Source organism: Aulonocara stuartgranti (genome assembly GCF_965226115.1).
Source record: "Aulonocara stuartgranti genome assembly, chromosome: 6".
In the NCBI taxonomy this organism is placed as follows: Eukaryota; Metazoa; Chordata; class Actinopteri; order Cichliformes; family Cichlidae; genus Aulonocara; species Aulonocara stuartgranti.
The window spans coordinates 38,387,755-38,409,286 of NC_138944.1; the positions used below are offsets into that span (position 1 = coordinate 38,387,755).

The 21,532-nt window shown below is 42.7% G+C and overlaps 1 protein-coding gene across 3 annotated transcripts in view; it reads left to right on the top strand.

The window, feature by feature from the left end:
- The window catches only part of LOC309708433 (glutamate receptor 2-like), a 109,932-nt gene that overhangs the window by 26,249 nt on the left and 62,151 nt on the right, over positions 1 to 21,532 (top strand). For all 3 annotated transcript variants that reach the window (XM_082536486.1, XM_082536485.1, XM_082536487.1), the window contains exons 6-15: positions 1,113 to 1,166; positions 1,697 to 1,855; positions 2,863 to 3,030; positions 3,457 to 3,561; positions 3,663 to 3,770; positions 6,744 to 6,807; positions 11,797 to 11,939; positions 14,819 to 15,034; positions 15,608 to 15,762; positions 17,017 to 17,215. In XM_082536486.1, the coding sequence (XP_082392612.1) occupies positions 1,113 to 1,166; positions 1,697 to 1,855; positions 2,863 to 3,030; positions 3,457 to 3,561; positions 3,663 to 3,770; positions 6,744 to 6,807; positions 11,797 to 11,939; positions 14,819 to 15,034; positions 15,608 to 15,762; positions 17,017 to 17,215 (1,371 nt within the window). The remainder of the gene's footprint in view (positions 1 to 1,112; positions 1,167 to 1,696; positions 1,856 to 2,862; positions 3,031 to 3,456; positions 3,562 to 3,662; positions 3,771 to 6,743; positions 6,808 to 11,796; positions 11,940 to 14,818; positions 15,035 to 15,607; positions 15,763 to 17,016; positions 17,216 to 21,532) is intronic.

Here is a 21,532-nt window from a genome sequence, read left to right on the forward strand (position 1 = left end):
AAAAGGCCTGTCAGCGTCTCCACCACCTCAGACGCTTGAGAGACTTCCAACTGCCCTCCAAGGTGCTCAGGAACTTTTACTCGTGCACCATAGAGAGCATCCTGGCGGGAAACATCTTAACCTGGTTCGGGAACAGCACCATGCAGGACAGACGAGCTCTACAGAGGGTTGTGCGGTCAGCTGAGCGCACCATCCGCTCCGAGCTCCCTGACCTGCACTCAATCTACAGCAGGCGGTGCCGGACCAAGGCCAGGAAGATCGTGAAGGACCTCAGCCATCCCAACAACAGACTGTTCTCTCTGTTGAGGTCAGGAAAGCGATTCCGCTCCCTGAAGACCAACACAGAGAGACTGAGGAGGAGCTTCTTCCCGCAGGCGATACGGTCTCTCAATCACACCACCACACAGTACTGACCCACACATATGGTTCTTACACACACACTGGACATTCTGGACTTTGTTTTTGCACAACACTGGTCACTATATTCTTCATTTCTAGTTAATACTTGTACAGCTGCTGTTATTGTGTATATATTTATTTATATTTAGATTTCTTCATACATTCTTATATAGTTCTATATTGTGTATTGTGTATTTTGTTGTACAGTTATTTTATTTTCAACTTTAATTTATATATTTTATCTTATTCTTCCCAGTTAAATTTACCCTTCATTCTAATTTGTGTTGTACAGTTATTTCATTTTTAACCTTAATTTATATTTTATTCCTTCCTAGTTAAATTTACCCTTTTTAATTTTTCATATTTATTTCCTATCTTATTCATAGCCTTTCCTTTTTTGTTTTCTTTAGGTCACGAGCAGTTGTCCAAGCATTTCACTACATATCGTACTGTGTATGACTGTGTACGTGACAAATAAAATTTGAATTTGAATTTGAATTTGAATTTGAAAATGTGATGTTCTATGACTGGTTAGTAAGAGTAGAAAAGTGTTATATAAATAAAATTACATACCATGTATCTCCAAAAATTATGATTTTTTTTTCCAGTGAATTGAAGCATCTAGTTTTTCTTTCTGGGTTAGGATAATTAACCTGTTAACCATTTAAAATTGTTGTTTATTGCTGACATAACCTCTTCCTCTTATTCACCAGGTGATCACTATAGGCAGGCATGTGAAAGGATATCACTATATCATCGCAAACTTGGTGAGTCATTTTCCAGTCTTTAAATGAGGCTGACCAAGTATATTTATGTATGTACTGCAGGCCATTTATGTATGACTGTTTAACAATAACGACGGTTTACATAACTCAGTTTAGATTAGGATCTAATAACAGGTTTACACTTAGTAACTGGGATCCTAAAGCAGGTAGTCACATTTAGACATGCTGTGAGAAGACTACCTTTTGCTTGCACCACTGCAATTTATATAATAGAGCAGTAGTTGCTGAGTATACTAGTCATAACTCATTCCATATCTCGTTTCTCTATTGGCATGCGGACTAGATTGCTTTTGTGACTATTCTCAGTGTCATTCAACAGTATTTTTAGATGTTGCTGATTCTGGCCTTATGTTTAACACCTTTGCTCTAAGTAAATCTCTGAAAAATTGCTGGAGGCACATCATTTGCTCTGCATGAGATCTTAGCAGAGAAGAAAATAGTGTTTGCATATTAGTATTAAATAAACTTTTTGTAAATTTCAGTAATTGTATATTTTGTTGATCTTGTTCCAGGGTTTTGTGGATGGTGACCTCTCTAAAATCCAGTATGGAGGTGCAAATGTGTCTGGCTTTCAGATTGTAGATTTTGATGATCCTGTGGTGGCAAAGTTTGATCAGCGATGGGAGGCTTTGGAAGAAAAGGAGTATCCTGGAGCTGATATAAGGATTAGAGTAAGATTTGGACATCCAACAATCTTTTTTTTGTTTAATTTAGTGGAGTTTTAGTTATTTCAGCAAAAGTTATATGCTATAAGAAATGGATTAAGATTGCCGGGAGATGGTCTAAGAATCAGGCCAGCAAAAATGTATTCTAATATCAAGTAATCTTTAGTATAATACATAAACAAGTATAATACATACAGCTTGAGTTAATCAAAGTGAGTTGTACATGACTTAGGTGTGCATTAAAATTAAAAGTCACACCTGTAGCACTTCTAGGGAATTCTAGAAGATTTCAGGCTAGACTGAGGCATATATGAAAATGATCAATGGGTTTGAGAGCTTCTTTGCCTTCTTTTTAGCTGGCAAATAAAATACTGCACCACATTCAACATAAAAAATGTCAGCTTGGAGGCTCGTTAGTTCATGCCATATGTAGTCTGTACTATGACAAGGGATGAAACCTTGTCATAGTTTCATCCCTTGAATTCTAACCTATGTTAGAAAGATCTGGCTGATGCTTGATGAGTGGTCCCTTGCTATATCGTGGTTCACCATTTGCAGTCTCGCTGTTTCGCATATTTTTTTTTTTGTGTTTGCAATTTTGCATGCTTTTTTTTAATATCAGTCAATCTTGCGCCGTGTCTCCTGACAGTACAGAATGCGTTCAGCTTGTCAAATTTCCATAAATCTTCAATCGCTGTCAGTGTGACTCTGAAGTGCTGTACTGTATGTTTCTAAGTTTTCTCCCCAACAAACACAACAATGTCGACGATACGTCGTCACCTGCAGGTGCCTTTTGCCTTTCAAACTGATCCAATCACCTGAAATTTCGTGTTAATTCTATGAGATTCACAGTCAACATCAGACATTTTGACATAGGTTAGAATTCCTTAAGAGACAGCTCCCTGGTTGGACACCTGGCCAGTTGGTCCCTTGCAGCATTGCCTTTATTGCAACTGTTAAATGAAGTAAAATGTCCCCAAACTATATTTTTTGCCATTATTTTTGTCCTTCAGTATACTTCAGCCCTCACCTATGATGCAGTCCATGTGATGACTGAGGCATTCCGATTCCTGCACAAGCAAAGAATAGATATAAGTCGTCGTGGCAACAGTGGGGACTGTCTAGCTAATCCAGCAGTGCCCTGGGCGCAAGGGGTGGAAATTGAGCGTGCCCTCAAACAGGTAAAAAGGATTTGAATGTCTTTAGTTTGAATGCACAAAGAAGAAATCATAAAAGCTAGGTGTAAGAGTTTAGATCAGAGATGTTGTTGAAAAATCTTGCTGTCTTTTATTTGGTTACTTGTCAAAAGCTATTAAAATTTAATGTTTGAAAATATAATTGAAAATATAATCATTTGAAAATTGTTCTAGCAACACAATCAGTCATTTGTTTGAGTGGAAGTAGTGTGTGGTGAAGGTACCAGTGAAGATGACCAAAAGTAGGGTTTCCCTTTGTTAACTTATCCTACTATAGCCACCAGGTGTGCATGAGGTGTGGGTGTGCATGAGATCCAGAAAGTGCCTATTTTCATTTTAATTTTTGTAATTTAATTGACTGAATTTCATTCTTAAGCTGTGCCATTAATAATTCAAATAATGTGTATGCAGGTGCATGTAGATGGTTTAACAGGGAATATACAGTTTGACCAGTACGGGAAAAGGATCAACTATTCGGTGACAATCATGGAGCTTAGGAACAATGGACCTATTAAGGTAACTAAAACATCAGGTTGCCATAATATGTATCATTAGAACACATTTTCTAGCTTGTATGTGCAAGATATTTGCATAACCTTACTTGTGTCTGTTCACAGATTGGGTATTGGAATGAGGTGGATAAGATGGTTCTGACAAAGTCAGACCTTTACCCAAATGACACAATGGGAATGGAAAATAAGACTGTCATCGTTACAACGATACTGGTAACCCATGAATAAAGTTACAATTGACCATGTCAGTCAATGTCAAACGTTTTCTGTCTTCTATTCTCTAATAGTGCAGTAGTAAAGATGATCCAAAATGTGAAAAAATAGCATGAAATTTTGAAGAGGCTGTCTGTCTCCTGATTCCAAACTGGGATCTTGTTCCACAGAAGAGGGGCATGAACGCTGTAGGCTCTGCCTTGCATTCTACTTTTAAATACGCTAGGAACCACAAGTACATCAGCAGTCTGAGAGTGAAGTGCTGTATTGGAATAGTATGGTACTATGAGGTCTTTAAGATAAAATGGGACCAGATTATTCAAGCCTTGTATGATACAGACATTACAGATGTACACATGGAAATCTGCCGAAAGCATTCAGCAGTGTTGGGACTAACGCGTTATTAAGTAACGCGTTTGTTACGAACTTGCATGTCCATGTGTTTGTTTGTGCAGGTGTTGCGTCTTACAGTAACTACGTTATTATTGTGGTAACGAGCTCGGTAACTAGTTATTATGCCAAAACCGGGAACGCGTTACTCGTTACTGGAATTTAGATAGGCTCGTTATTCGTTACTTTGTGTGGTGGCTATCGCGGAGCTTCCACAGATTCAATAACATTAGCAAGTGGTGGAAGCCAGCAGGTGGATGAAGGAAAAGGGAGGCAAGAGGAGAGACCCAAAGCGGCCGCTGGTCCGAGAGTGTCAGGTGAACTGAACTTCAGGTAAGAAGTTATAAATAAAATAAGATGAAACAAGTTCAACATCATTAACATCATAGCACCCGCCCAGCTGTATAGAAATTCCGTCATGCTAGCTAGTACGCAGTACGAGTTATTGTAACTGACTGTAAAAAGTCAGCATAATGAAAATAAACTCCACCTAAACTTGGTTTATATCTGACCCAGATAGACTGCAGCTCATAACTTCTTACCTGAAGTTCAATTCACCGCCTCGGGTCTCTGCTCCTCCTGCCTTTCCGTCATCCACCTGCCAGCGTGTTGCATCTGCTGGCCTCCACCACTTGCTAATGTTACTGAATCTGTGGAAGCTCCGCAATAACCACCACCAAACAACTGAGTTATTTTTACACATCTCCCAGCATCTGGCCAATCCACCACCTTTCAGTGTTTATACCGTTACGGGGAAAAAACGAAAAAAACAAAACAAAAACCATCGGCCCATAAAAACGAAAAATCACCATCAGCCCACCAGAAATGCCCGGTATGCCCGATGGCCAGTCCAGCTATGGCTACACCCGCAGAAACACACATATACACACACACCCTGCCTACACATACAACATGTGGAACATAGACATGACAGCATCGTGCAGAAGACACACACATCAAATAATAGAAATAATAGTCCACACTGCTCACGGACCCTGAGTCCCCGGAGCCGGGTCCGTGACAGATCTTTTAATTTTTAAAGGGAGAATATTCTATAACAACCTCACAAAAGAGGGAGGTTCTCCCTCTTCTCTTTCTCCCCTCCCCTCCCCTCATTCTCTATAGCAAAAGTTATTTTATTACAATTGTCATGTTTATTCAACACTATACTTCAGTTTGCATAATACCAACATGATTTCTTATCATGTTAAAAAGAAATATGTGGTTTCCCTCTATCATTCTATGTATTTTTCATTTCTGATTACTTCTTTTTGTCCAAAAATCTGTTTTTCTTGTCTTCTCTTTTTAACACCTGTTAAGATCTGCAGTCACATTACATTTAAAACGACTTTTTCTGGTTGTTCATGATTAAAAAAAAAAAACCTTTCTATTTCTCTGTCTTTCTGCCTACTCTACTCACACCCAGACAATTGTTTAGTCTAACTCCTTACACACACACACACAGAGCTCAAGGTCACATCTGCACAGAAAACAAATTCTTAACATTAGAATTATTTCATTGTAATGATTATGTTCTTATTCACCTTAAATTAAATTATTCAGCTTGTTAATTCTTGATTATGTTTTGATCAGGTTTCTGATTTGATTGCAGCAGGAATAACTGCCCATTGAAAGTGCATACATAAAACTCTGTCGCTCTGTGTTACATTATAACACCCACAAAGGCTGGAGTTACTAAATTAATTTACTTAATTTCTGGTTGGAGCTGAGCTGAGGGATCTCAGTCTTCTTGATACAGTCGAATGAAATGTTGTATCTCTGTATATTGTGACCAAATGGTACCATAAATAATCAAAAAAAGGATAGGTCCCCTGGGGGACTCCACAGTTCAGTCCAGACTACACAGACCTGCGGTCACCAATGGAAACAAAAAACTTACAGTTTGTCTAAACCACCACAGAGATGTCCCAGACACCGTCCCAGTGCTGCAGCCAGAATTTGATGTCCTGTTGTATGAAATGCTGAACTTATGTGAGGTAGTGCAAGACTAGAACATTCACCATACAAGCAGTTTTTAAGATGTAATTTGTAACCTAATACACAGTCATAGTATTGTGATGCTGACTGAATTTCTTTCAAGGATGTTGTTTTTAAGAAGCTGAAGACAATCTTCTCTAAGAGTTTTGCTGTAAAATGTTACTTTGAGATTGGTCTGTACATTTTTTACACAGCATCAAGATTTTGCATGATCTCACAACAACAAAGTGAGATCTAATTTAAGAGATGGTCCACTGTGTTACAAACAGTGCCATGGGTTTAGATCCAGGGTTTTGAGTTTTGGAGATGTTTAGGGGATTCTAGTTAGCATTTTTAATAATCTTGCATTTTATTTCAGTATTCTGTATTATTTAGTGTTCTTTTCATCTACTAATTGGAAGACTGTTGGTTGATTCCTGGCTGCTGCATGCCAAACATCCTTGGGCAAGATACTACTCTGAGCACTCATTCACTCATTTACACAAGCACCTATTTTATGCCTTTAAGTGCTTTCTATCTATACTCACACACATTCATACTCCAGTCTACTGTATTGTTAACATTTCAATGTGTTTGTGTATATAGGAAGCACCGTATGTGATGCTAAAGAAGAATGCTGAATTGTTTCAAGACAATGACCGTTATGAAGGTACGTTACATCAGGTACTATATGTCTATATGATACTCATAAAAAATGTTTGAAAAGTTATTTACAGTACAGTAAAACGTTTTATTTGTTATTTAAACCAAAAAATCTAGACCAAAATTGTCATATCAGTATTCTGTATTGAGACTGACTGAAACTGGACGTTCAGTACAGAATCCCAAAAGGTTGATTCTGTCCATGTGGACGTAGTGTTTTCAGTGGGAGAAAGTGTCACTTGGATGAGTGATGAAGCATTTATCTAAATGACAACACTACGTCCACATGGACAGAATCAACCTTTGGGATTTCCTTGCCTGGATGATGGCGCATGCATTAAGACGTAAAGTAAAGTAGAGCCAAGTCCTACATCCAAGATGGCGCCGGAGTGCATGGCTCGCCGTCCATGGCTGTCGGATCCACTTTTGCTCTGCGTGTTTATATTGTTTTTGTCACTTTTATTGAACAACGCTGACTCTCTACTGATCTACAATCGTGAAACTCTCTTAAATATTCGACTTGCCACAGAGAAACTGGTAAGGACTAGCGCTGATGGACAGGACTTTTTCCCACCTCCGCTACTCTCTGGAGTACCGGCTCACCTAGGCTACACCCCTGCCCCATCTCATAAGAAGCGCTTTAAACGTCGGAGAAAACGCAGCGGGCTGTTAGTGAAATTGAAATCATATTTAGGTTTTTCATCTGGCAGAGACAGAACAGTTTCCCAATGCACTCTGGCGGAAATCCGACCTTTGCACTGGCGTTTCATCCCCCGTTGCTTCCTGGAACCTATTGCCACCTAGCTGGTACCTGTTGTCGGCTCGGCTGAGGAGATCCTGCGTCCCCGCCTTCTCTTACCTCGTCTTCGCTGCGGTGGAGTAAATCCGCAGAATCCAGTGAAACAGGTTTCTTGGATGGCTGTCACCGCAATGATGGACCCTACCCGGATTGCTCTGGGTAACGCTAAGTTGTTAGCAAATAAAACGTTCATATTGAAGGATTTCTTCACTTCTCATAATCTGGATTTCCTCTGTGTGACAGAAACCTGGCTAAGTGACGGTGAGTTAAGCGCTTTCTCGGAACTATTACCGCCAGACTGTTCCTATTTTAACTCACCGAGGACTACGGCCGAGGTTGAGGAGTGGCAACAGTTTACAAAAACATTTTGATTTCTCACCTAGAACATCATGTTGGAATTAGAGGCACTGCCTTGGAGTGGTTCAAGTCATACCTGTCTGACAGAAGTTTCTCTGTCTCACTTGGTAAATTTTATTCATCTTCCGCCCCCCTCCCATGTGGTGTACCCCAAGGATCCATCCTTGGGCCCCTTCTTTTTAGCATGTATTTACTTCCCCTTGGCCATATTATTAAAAAACATAAAATTCCATATCATTTTTATGCAGACGACTGTCAAATTTATTTACCCCTGAAACACAATGACCCTAACCCCCTCAGGCCTATTTTAGAATGTCTTAAAGATATCAGAGCATGGCTGGCTCTGAATTTTTTTAATTTTAATGAAAAGAAGACAGAGGTCATTATATTTGGGCCGAGTGGCCCTGGTGTGCCTCCATCTGACTTGGGTCCTCTCACTTCCTGTGTGAAACCAATTGTTTCCAACCTTGGAGTAACAATTGACACAGCTCTTAAAATGGACAAACAAATAAATACAGTGGTGAGAAATAGGTCTTTTCAGTTGAGGCAGCTTTCTAAAGTCAAACCTTTTATTTCTTTTTATGACTTCGAGAGAGTTTTACACGCATTTGTGCCCACTCGCCTTGATTATTGTAATGCGCTTTATATTGGTATTGATCAGGCTTCACAATCACGCTTGCAAATGGTCCAGAATACTGCTGCTCACCTGCTGACAAGGACACGCAAACGTGAGCACATTACCCCAAGCTGATCTACAATACGGCAGCAGTGATCAGTGAGATGCTTGGCTACAAGTTGAACAGCCACAAGGGGCAGTACCCTCCATGGAGAAGGAGGCTAGAGGGCAAGATCAAAGTAGCACGGAGGGAGGTTAGCCAACTAACGGAGTTGCAGAAAGGTGCGACAAAGAAGGTGCATAAGAAATACAGCAAGCTGTCCATACCTGAGGCCTTGGAAACTGCCAAGCAAAGACTCACAGCCTTGGCCAGCCGCTTGAGGAGGTACACCAGAGAGACAGAAGGCAGGAGAATAAACCAGCTGTTCTCCACAGAACCAGCAAAGGTGTACTCTCAGTGGCAAGGGAACAATAATAAGAGAACAGCACCACCAAGGCTGGAGATGGAGCAATACTGGAAGAGCATATGGGAGAAGGATGCAACCCATAACGGCAATGCTCAGTGGCTAGTGGATCTGAGGGCAGACCACAGCGACCTCCCTGAACAGGGTCCAGTAACCATCACAGTGGCAGATATCCAAGAAAGGGTCTCCAGTATGAAGAGTTGGACAGCACCAGGGCCCGACATGGTTCACGCCTACTGGCTAAAGAAGCTGACTGCACTCCACGAGCGTCTGGCAGCACAAAAGAACCAGCTGCTAGTTAACGAGAGACACCCGGAATGGCTAACCGAAGGTGGGACGGTCCTGATCCCCAAGGACCCCAAGAAGGGACCGGTCCCCTCCAACTACCGACCAATAACCTGCCTCAGTACTACATGGAAGCTCCTGTCAGGCATCATATCGGCTAAGATGAACAGGCACATGGGTCAATACATGAGTGGGACACAGAAAGGAATTGGCAAGAATACCAGAGGCGCAAAACACCAGCTACTGGTAGACAGAACAGTCAGCCGAGACTGCAAGACCAGACTGACCAACCTGTGCACTGCCTGGATTGATTACAAGAAGGCCTATGACTCGATGCCCCACAGCTGGATACTGGATGCCTAGAATTGTACAAGATCAATGGGACCCTAAGAGCCTTCATCAGGAACTCAATGGGGATGTGGCGTACAACACTAGAGGCCAACTCCAAGCCCATAGCATAAGTCACCATCAAGTGCGGGATCTACCAAGGAGATGCTCTGTCCCCACTGCTGTTCTGCATAGGCCTGAACCCCCTCAGTGAGATCATTAACAAGACTGGCTACGGATACCGACTACGGAACGGATCAGTTGTCAGCCACCTCCTGTACATGGATGACATCAAGCTGTATGCCAAGAGTGAACGAGACATCGATTCACTGATCCACACTACCAGGCTATACAGCAATGACATTGGAATGTCGTTCGGACTGGAGAAGTGTAGTCGGATGGTAACAAAGAGAGGGAAGGTAGTCAGAACTGAGGGGATTGAACTACCAGAAGGCAACATTGCAGACATAGAGGACAGTTACAAGTACCTGGGGATCCCGCAGGCAAATGGGAACCATGAAGAGGCCGCTAGAAAGGCTGCAACCACCAAGTACCTGCAGAGGGTCAGGCAAGTCCTGAGGAGTCAGCTGAATGGTAAGAACAAGATCCGGGCCATCAACACGTACGCCCTGCCCGTGATCAGGTACCCTGCTGGGGTAATAGGCTGGCCAAAGGAGGAGATAGAAGCCACTGACATAAAGACAAGAAAGCTCCTTACCATGCATGGAGGGTTTCACCCCAAGTCCAGCACCCTGAGGCTGTATGCTAAGCGGAAGGAAGGGGGCCAGGGACTGGTGAGTGTCAGCACCACAGTCCAGGATGAGACAACGAACATCCAAGAATACATTGGGAAGATGGCCCCAACTGACCGAGTGCTCAGTGAATACCTCAGGCAGCAGAAACCCAAGAAAGAGGAGGGAGACGAGGAACCATCATGGAAGGACAGGCCCCTGCACGGTATGTACCACCGGCAGATAGAGGAGGTGGCTGATATCCAGAAATCCTACCAGTGGCTGGACAAAGCTGGACTGAAAGACAGCACAGAGGCACTAATCATGGCAGCACAAGAACAAGCTCTGAGTACAAGATCCATAGAGGCTGGGGTCTATCACACCAGGCAAGACCCCAGGTGCAGGCTGTGTAAAGATGCCCCAGAGACAATCCAGCACATAACAGCAGGGTGCAAGATGCTAGCAGGCAAGGCATACATGGAACGCCATAACCAAGTGGCCGGCATAGTGTACAGGAACATCTGTGCCGAGTATAACCTGGAAGTCCCGAGGTCATAATGGGAGATGCCCCCAAGGGTGGTGGAGAATGACCGAGCTAAGATCCTGTGGGACTTCCAGATACAGACGGACAAAATGGTGGTGGCTAACCAACCGGACATAGTGGTGGTAGACAAACAGAAGAAGACGGTCGTAGTGATTGATGTAGCGGTTCCGAATGACAGCAATATCAGGAAGAAGGAACACGAGAAGCTGGAGAAATACCAAGGGCTCAGAGAAGAGCTCGAGAGGATGTGGAGGGTGAAGGTAATGGTGGTCCCCGTGGTAATCGGAGCACTAGGTGCGGTGACTCCCAAGCTAGGCGAGTGGCTCCAGCAGATCCCGGGAATAACATCGGAGATCTCTGTCCAGAAGAGCGCAGTCCTGGGAACAGCTAAGATACTGCGTAGGACCCTCAAGCTCCCAGGCCTCTGGTAGAGGACCCGAGCTTGAAGGATAAACTGCCCGCAGGGGCGTGCTGGGTGGTTTTTTTTTTTGTTTATATATATTAAAATGCTATATAAATAAAGTTGGATTGGATTTATAGATTACATACAAATGCTACTGCCACCATTTAAAGTAGCACCATGTGAGTGGCAACCAGTGTGTATAGCATTCTGCATATAAAACCTTTCATTATTCATTCCTCTACTTGAAGTATTAATGAAAATAATTTGTTGTTTGAAGTATGTGCCATGAAGATAGCTCAATGATACCACAATAGCATATGTTTTTCCTTACTTTTAAAACTTTTTCAAGACACATAAGGTGCCGTTAATTTAGAGTAAATTTGATATTAAGATATGTGATATTCAATTACACACTACTCTTGTATCTCATATAAGCGACTTTGTTGTTTGGCTGTTTGTACTGATGCAAGGTTACTGTGTCGACCTGGCTGCGGAGATTGCAAAGCACTGTGGGATACGCTACCAGCTGAGGATTGTGGGAGATGGCAAATATGGAGCAAGAGATGCTGAAACCAAAATCTGGAATGGTATGGTTGGAGAGCTGGTATATGGGGTAAGACTTTACACAGGCACAATAAACAGCAGAATGTTTTATTTAACTTGAGCATGAGACAAATTAAATATTGGTGGTAGTGCAAAACAAAAATGGTGTGTGAAAACCATGTTCAAAGCAAAGTTTATAAATATTACTTAAGACATGGAATAGAAATTGTTAAGTACTAGATTTTATCTCTGCTGAGCCTCTCTCTTAGAATTGCATGAGCACATTTAACCAAATGCCTGGAAATTTGTGGACATCAACCAACTGCAGCTGCACGTCCTGCAGTGTGAATGACACTTTAAACTTGAAATTTTCTTTACTTTTAATTAGATTAAATTGGTATTAATAGTAATTAATAACATTCATTAAAGATCTGAGTAACTGACCAAACACTCCGATCATTTAAGTTAGAGGAGGCAGTCTGAAAAATCTGGAAAATTAAGCTTTATGTAGCACCAGTTCAGAAAATTCCCTCATATAAGATTAGCTGATTGTTGGGGTTTCATCTCTAACACTGTGTAATAACTTTAGTAATTTAGTGAGTTACAACGTATTTTTCAACAAATTCATTACATGAGATTCTTGGATGAGACTCAAATAACCATTTAATACCATCCAATCCCCCATTTTATAGATAAAATGGAGAGGATGGGGTGGATTCCAGCTTCATCGCCCAGATTTATTGTTTTGTTCCTGTTCACACTATATTCTTATCTTTTGTAACAAGAACCCAGACCAACAGACAGTTCCCTACTCTCCCCTCCATTCAAAATAGGCTATTGGGTCATGAAGTTGTCCCGAATTCTTTGATGTTGGGTTGAGAACAAACAACCAATACTCAGAGCAGGTCTAGTCAATCCACAATTATTTATTTAGCTTGCATGCAAGGGAGATGTACACAATACCACCTTCCGTGTAGTTCTCAAAGAGGAAGCACTTTGATACACAGTTTTATATGTCAGGGTTCACGCCCCTTCGTGCATAAGCAGATAACATAACATGCATCAGTTACAGTTAGTGACAGCTAGACACGATTCCTTTTTTGGTGATCTTCTACAATTACTCAGAAATCTATCTTAACTGCCTTTCACCCCCACCTGTTTCCTGTTGTTCTCGTTATGAGTCTTATAATAGTAAATGACACATCCTGAGTCCATCCTGTTCTGACTGTCGCTGTGCAAGCACGTATGCAATTACAATCAAAGCACTTCTGGTAATACCCTATGATCTAGCACATTTTATTAGCGGCTGGGTTAATATGGCCTTTGCTGAAATACTGCTTCATGATATATTTTCAACAATTCCCCCTTTTGACCTTCGAAAGAAGGTCACCATACTTCTGATGCTGCTACTCCCCTAGGCACCCCTATTGCATCCATATATGTTAAAAACCCCACAAATAAGTCAAACAAGTAAGTGTACGTCCAGAACAGCACCTTGCATCTACACTGGGCTGTGAGCTGCCTTGCCCTGTTTCCTGAGACCCTTACCCCCTTTTTACCCAGCATAATAGTACAAACCCGCTCTTGCCCACGGGCCAATTTATGTCATGTTTACCCCTGGAGGCATTCCCTTGGGCTGGATACACCACCGTACACCAGTCCGCTGGGATCTCTCCTACGTCATACTTCTGACTTCCCTTGCTGCTCACTGTAAAATCAAAACAGGTATAGTTAGCGTTTCTTCGGGTAAAAGGTCCCGGAGTAGTTTTATTATCAATTGGTGGAATTGCACTTCTGGTTATTATAAGCACACAACCAAATCCCCGCGTGTCATTTGAATAGACAGGGCCAGGTTCGGTGAACAGGTGTGGGCGGGTGGCTACGCACGCCACACAGTCTGACACCTTTTGTTCCTTTATATTTTGAATTAGCCAATCTAACCCCAGGTTGATATTTCTATACCCAGTATCTGTCAGTTCTCTTAGTTGTCGCGCTTTCCCTCTCTGGACAGTCTGTCCCCCTTTAACGGCTGGACCAAATGTGGGATGACCACTGTGTTCGGGCAATTAACATAACATAAAAATCACACAAACTATTAGTAAAGCTAATACTCTCAGACCTCCCATTACTTTTCAGCTTCCACCTTTGTGCTCAAACTAGAAACTCTGTCTAAAGGGCTTTTGACCTTCTTTACATTTAAACAACTAATCTTCTGGGACGGGCAATTCTCTGTGCTCTTCTCCTCTTCTTACTTTAACCTCATGGGTGGACCACCATGAGGTCTTTTTCCACAGACCGGGGGATTATTCTGCCCCCTTTTTGAGGTCTGGGTGTTTCTCTGACTCAGCCAAGTCAGGGCTTCTGGCCTTCTTAGTCTGGTCCTTCTGGATTTCCGCCAACCCCTTCGTGGTTATTGCTGTGGTTCTGGAATCCTCTCGAGGTGACCAGTAGGAGCCCAAACGGCATGACCCTTGACCTCAATCACTGACTGGGCCATCTGCTATGCCTGGAATGATGTGTGCTTCTCGCTGGTTCTCTAGGAAAAAATCTGGAGCTCTAGGAACTTATGGTCCATTATAATCTTAAATTTTACCTGTACTTGAATTGTTAATCACACAAATCACCATTAAGTCATAGGAAAAAAAATCATAGAAACTATTGTTTCAGGCATGTGGCCCCTGGTGCATGCCTCTAAAGTCTTCTTTGTGCATGTTCCAGTATTCTACAGGTACTTTCTCCTTCAGTCCAGAGATATGGATGTAAAGTTAGGTGAACGTCCTTACAGTGTGTAGAATTAAACACTATATGATTGTATAGTTAAATGTGGCTTGTAGGCTAGAATCACTTATGTGATCACAACGACTGCCAAAGCGCTGTAGTAGCAGCAGCTCTTCCAAGTCCATGAAGCAATCACATTGTCCCTGTCACTGTGTCTCTACTTTCCAACAGAAAGCAGATATAGCTATTGCTCCCCTGACAATCACTCTTGTCCGTGAAGAGGTGATAGATTTCTCCAAACCCTTCATGTCTTTGGGAATCTCCATCATGATTAAAAAGCCGCAAAAATCCAAACCAGGTGTTTTCTCCTTTCTGGACCCACTGGCCTATGAAATCTGGATGTGCATTGTCTTTGCCTACATAGGAGTTAGTGTTGTTCTCTTTCTGGTAAGTAAGCCTGCTATTATGAATTTGCATGCTTTGTTGAAATCCTCTTTTAGGTGCTATCCTGTTTTCATAAGTATCAGTGCCTAATATGGTTATGTTAAAAGAAGGCATAAATACTATGTTTGAAATAAGTGACATAATACCTACTGACACTTATTGAGACTAATGTATTATGTCTCAAAAAGTGTAGTTCAAGTTTGAAGCCCAACCTTCCTTGCCTCAACTTTAGGGTTAATTTAATAGAAAACTAGAAACTTGCTTCGATTCAGAAAGATTTTATATTTATGATCAATTGATTACATGTAATCTGATTTAACAACGAGGAGGTACACTACAGAGGAGCAGTTTAGTTAAAAATGTGTCATTTCTTAAAGAGCAATTGTGTCTTTTTATGGCAGTATAGTTAGACAGAAGCTCCTCTTCACAGCCTAGGCACCTACTTTGTGGCTGGGCTCTTTGAAACAGTGGAAAAAATGAAATGCCTTGTTTTTTGCAAACTTTTAGAAAACCCTGTTATAACAATCTATGTAATTTGTGTATTTCTGTTGACATTCTAATGCTTTGCTGCTGTAGGTATCCAGGTTCAGCCCTTATGAATGGACGCTTGAGGAGCCAGAAGATGGAGCCTTGCCATTAACCACTGAATCCACCAATGAGTTTGGGATCTTTAATTCTCTTTGGTTTTCTTTGGGTGCTTTCATGCGGCAGGGTTGTGACATCTCACCAAGGTTGGTATGCCCTTGACATTTCATAGTCATATACGGTATTAGCTCCCGATGTTGTAATCAGTATATTATATTAATATACATTCACTGCCTCGTTAATCAGGAACTGAATATTAATACTAATTAAGGGCTGTAAAACAGGCACAGTTCTTATCATAGACTGAATGAGATAAAAGTGCATTAGAAACTCTGTTCATGCTACAATTGTTCTGTTCTACTTCAACCCTAATATTTTTACACTGACTTGGTATAGCATCATGTTTGTAATGTTAACTATGGCCATGAAGAGATGTATGTGGTCATTGTTAAACTGTCCAGTTTGGGTGAGGCTGTTGCCACTATGGCATTGCTGCTGTAGCTAGCTGTGTTGGGCAAGTCACTGTAGTCAGTCAGCTGAAAATATTTTTTTTATCCACAATGACCAGTCAAAAGTTTGGACACACCTTCTCATTTAATGTTGTTTCTCTGCTCCATATATTTTGCTCCATCAAATATATGGAGCAAAATATATGGAATTATGTAGCAGTATTTTGGATTCCTGAAAGTAGCCACACTTTGCTTTGTTCACAGTGCTGAAAACTTTTGGCCTTTTCTCAATGAGCTTCATGATGTAGCCACCTGAAATGGTTTCACCTCACCGGTGTGCCTGTCAGGGTTCAGTGGTGGAATTCCTTGCCTTCTTAATGGAGTTGAGACCATCAGTTGTGTTGAGCAGATGTCAGGTTGGTACACAGCTGACAGCTCTATTTGACAGCTATTCAAATTCATATTATGGCAAGAACCAATCAGCTAAGTAGAAATGACAGCTAAGAGAATTATCAGTCCATCATTACTTTTAGAACTTTTAGAACCAAGAAGGAGACCTAAAACCCAAAGGAAATGGTTTCGGATGGAATGGACCGCCGAGTAAAGGTAAACAGGCCAACAAGTGCTCAGCATCTCTGTAAACTCCTTCAAGATGCTTGGAAAACCATTTCAAGTGACGACCTCATGAAACTCATCAAGAGAATGCCAACAGTGTGTAAAGCAGTAATCAAAGCAAAGGCTGTTACGAAGAATCTTAAATATGAAACATGGTTTGAGTTATTTCACACTTTTTATTACACAATTCCATGTGTGTTCATTTACAGTTTTGATGCCTTCAGTAAGAATCTACAATGTGTCAAATCATAACAACAAGTGCCTCAAGATGTAATTGAATGAATTTGCCATGAGTCCTAGAACAGTTTAATTTGATTCATGTGTTTATGTGGGCAGGTCTCTTTCAGGACGTATAGTTGGTGGGGTGTGGTGGTTTTTCACTCTGATCATTATCTCATCATACACTGCTAACCTGGCTGCCTTCCTCACGGTGGAGAGGATGGTGTCTCCCATTGAGAGTGCTGAAGATTTGGCTAAGCAGACGGAGATAGCATATGGAACACTGGACTCTGGATCCACCAAGGAGTTTTTCAGGGTAAGGACTTTTAGTATCAGCTGGACAATAGGAAGAGCCTGCTTCAGCACTTCCACGCACCTAGAGTGTTTATGAAATTTATTGTTTCAAATGGGAATCCTTAGATGACAAAATATGATGATTGTAGTCTCGCAACTTAATCCAAAATTTCCGATAGATCTTTCCTTGGAGTTCAACTGAATCATGTCCTGAAACCTGTCCTCTTTATAAGCTGAAAGATATATTTGTCCCCAAAACAAAATTTTGTCATTTAAAAGAAAACTTGAATTCAAGTCAGCATGGTTTCAGGCCCTTTGTATGTTAATTTTTTGTATGTCACATTCATTTAACTTAGTTTCACATAGTGGTTCAACGGCACACAACTGAGCTAGATGTGGGATGAAGTGAGCAGCTTTAGAGAATCTATCAACGACGGTGAGAATGACACTCTTTCCAGAGGAGCTGGGGAGACCAGTAACAAAATCAAGGGAGATGTGAGACCAAGGCCGGTGAGGTGTTGTGAGCGAGTGGAGCTGACCTAGGGGGTGCTTAGTGGATGGCTTGTTGTGAGCGCAAACGGCACAGGCTGACACATATTCCTTTACGTCCTTTATTAGAAATTTCCATCAGAAATGTCGTCTAAGGAGTTGTATTGTTCTACTCACGCCAGGGTGGCACGAAAATCGTGCAGTGTGAATCAAATGAATGACCGCCCCATGGGCGGTAGCGGGGACGAAGCGCCGCCCAGGTGGCCCGGTACCTGGGTTGGGGTCCCCTGCGAGGGCCTGGCAGATAGTCTCCTCAATGTCCCAGATGAGAGCGCCTAAAACGCAGGCAGGGGGCAGGACAGTGGCGGGAGAGGATGCTTCAGTGTCCAAGGAACACTGACAGAAGAGCGCGTCAGGCTTGACATTCTGTGACCCTGGGCGATAGGAGAGAGTGAAGTCAAAGTGAGTGAAGAATGGAGACCAGTGGGCTTGCCATGAGTTTAATCTTTTGGCCGTTCTGAGGTAAGTTAAATTTTTATGGTCTGTCCATATGAGGAAAGGCTGTTCCGCCCCCTCCAGCCAGTGGCGCCATTCTTCTAAGGCAAGTTTTATAGCCAGGAGCTCCCTGTCGCCAATGTCATAGTTTCTCTCCGTGGGGGTGAGTCGGCATGAGGAGTAGGCGCATGGCTGGAGCTTACCTTGTGGCCCGGACCGCTGGGAGAGAACTGCCCCAACTTCGGTGTCGGACGCATCAACATCCACGATAAACTGCTTTTTTTTTTTGTGTGTGTGTGTCCTGTCTGGCACTGTAGCAATCAGAATTATTGTCTGAAGGCCAAGAAAAATGCCCAACAGATTTACTTTCCCAAGTGGGCCTTTTGCTATACTGGTCATCTTGATTGTCATAGTTTATTTGATCTTTATTAGTTATTTTTATATTTTTATTAGTTATTGTAATCAGGCCAGACTGGACCCGATGACGGGAAAGAAAAACAAGAAGAACAGTTGAGAAGAAAGTTAACAGAAGGAGAGGGAAAGAAAAAGGAGAAAAGAGATAGTGAGAAAAGACTGCTTCATCACCTTTGTCTTTTTTTTTTCTCTTTTTCTTTTCCTGGATCACCTGTTGAGAAAGAAAAAAGAAAACAAGCAGAAGGAAACTAGAGCAATAGAATAAACAACATCATGATGATCTATGGCAATATAACAGTAAATACTAAATGTTAAACATTATTGTGTAAGATCGACAGCGCACAGTGCGCTTTAAGGTCGTAGCCAATAAGGGTATAGTTTTTTGTGTATGAGCACCCGTCTGTACACCTGTGAGCATGAATGCGCTTGTTTTTAAAAGGTTCCTACATGTTCCTACATATCTGTTAGAGGGTGTGGGGAGCCACAGCCCCGTCCACCAGGGCATGAAGCAGGTATAGAGGAGATCAAAACTCCAGACATCCGGAGGCTCTCAGAACACAAGAGACCAAGGAAGACCAAGAGAGGGGCAGCCGCGCCACTATCCCAGAAAGAGCTGAGGAGAGTCCCAGATGAGGGGTCACTCAGCAGCCGCGGAGCATAAGCAGTGACGTGCCCAGGGAGCGCCGGCAGCCAGCTGCGCCAGAGTGACCGAGGCCGAGGGCACCCCACCCCCGAAGTGGCCCGAGCGAGCCCCAGGCTCCAGGCCCCGATAAGCAGCCACCAAGGAGTGAGCCGGTGTGACGCCCATCTCCGGACACAAAGACCCACCAACGCACCGATGTCTGTGGGCGTCTGCCACTGGCAGGGGAAGTGGTGGTGGGAGATAGGCCTCCATACCTTGGAGGGCCTGAGATGTCCCTAGAGAGGTGGCGTCTGATACCCGACCTGACATATGGACACAGACATACAGGCACATATGTCAGGCACTCACCCAACGTGGAGACAGACATAAAGAGACACTGTACACACAATCACACTCCCCAAGCGTACTCTAAGCCCCAGGTCTAGGTACCCTTGCCGCTGGAGGGGGAAACTGCACCCAGACCCAGGTGGTGTTACCCTTTTCCCTGGGGTGGAGAGATGCAGACCGCCCCGACTCCGCAGCAGCAGGGAGGCCCCACATTCCAGACGCCAGTCGAACGGCCAAATCCTCCTCCTAGCACCCCCGCTCCATCAGGCCGCAGAGAACGGGGGTGTGAGAAGATTCCAGACCTCCGTCTGCCCGCTCATATGTATTGTTGATGCATGTGTGTTCTAAGGTGCATTTAAAACCCAGGAGGACATGGAGCGGCACCCTGCGCCAGGGCTGGGCCCCCATACACCCACCCGCCCACAACCCCGGCAACACACCAACCAGGGCCCCAGCCCGGAGACGGAGTACCCCCACAACCCCACGCCCGTCCCAGACCCACCCCGGGGCAGCCAGGCTACCAGGTCAGTAACCCACGTCCGTCAGCACAGACCCTCCCCTAGCCCCACTGCACGCAGCCACGAGGAAACCGTCACCTAAGAGCCAACAGAGCCCTTAATAGGCCATGACCGCTACCCCAGGTTGAGCCCTCCAAGGTAGATGCTCCTGGGGAACCCCCCGACGCCCTAAGCCTGTCCCTACCCCCACACCAATCACAACAGCGAAGGTGGGACCAAACTATGACCCCCCATCCCCGCTAGGTGATGGAGCTGATCAAAGGAGCCCAGAGCAATTGATCTGATGTGGTGGCAGAGGCTGTATCAAGACTAATGTAATCTAATAGATAATTTCTATATTGGTTAGAATTAAGATTATTTTTATTTTTCCAGTTCATGAGGACTGTTTTCTTGGCTATGCATAGGGCAGTGAAAACCATATGGGCTATATTCTTATCTGTAGTGACATTATCTAAGCTGCCCAACAAACACACTAAAGGGGAAGTTGGAATGTTACATTTCAGACACTTTGATAAGTCTTCACATATCTCGCGCCAAAACCTCTGAACTGGTGGACAGAACCAAAGAGCGTGGATATAATTGTCCGTTGAATTGGTTTGGCAGTGTGAGCAGTTGTTGGTAGACGTAAAGCCCATCTTGAACATCCGATGACCTGTATAGTGCACTCTATGTAATATTTTGTATTGAATTAATTGAAGACTGGGATTTCTAATTAGATGAAAGGTTTTTAAGCAAATCTGAGACCAGAAGTTTAGGTCTAAGTTAACTGATAAATCCGCTTCCCATTTTGCAATAGGAAGTGATATTGATTCATCTGTTTTAGAAAGCATTCTGTATATTTTAGATAGTAATTTGGGGATTTTAAGAGTAAGAAATTGAACCACACTTGGTGGTGTTTGTAGTTCAACTTGACCCGGTTTAAATTTATTTTTTACTATGGATTTAATTTGTTGATATTCTAAAAATCTTTTCTTGTTGATCCCATATTGTGTAACCAGTCTGTCAAATGGAATAAATTCTGTTCCTTCTAGTATATGTTCTAAGTATTTGATTCCTTTACCACTCCAATCTGAAAGGTTTATCATATTATTGTTTTATAATATGTCAGGGTTGTTCCAGATAGATGTACGTTTGCATGGGATTAAAAAGACTCCGTCAATTTTAGAAATTCCCACCATGCTGTCAGAGAAGAGCTGATGTTGACGCTTTTGAAGCATTCATGCCGTTGGATGTTTGAGCTGATAAGCTCTAGATTATTGCAAAGTGCTTGTTCTACATCTAGCCAAGGTTCATCTAAGAGGGTATGTTTTAGCCATCCTGAGATAAACCTTAGCCTGTTGACTAAGAAGTAGTGCTGAAAGTTAGGTAGTTCTAATCCTCCTTTATCCTTGGTCTTTTGTAGTGTTTTTAAGCTTATACGGGGAGGTTTATTTTTCCAAAGGAATTTGGACAT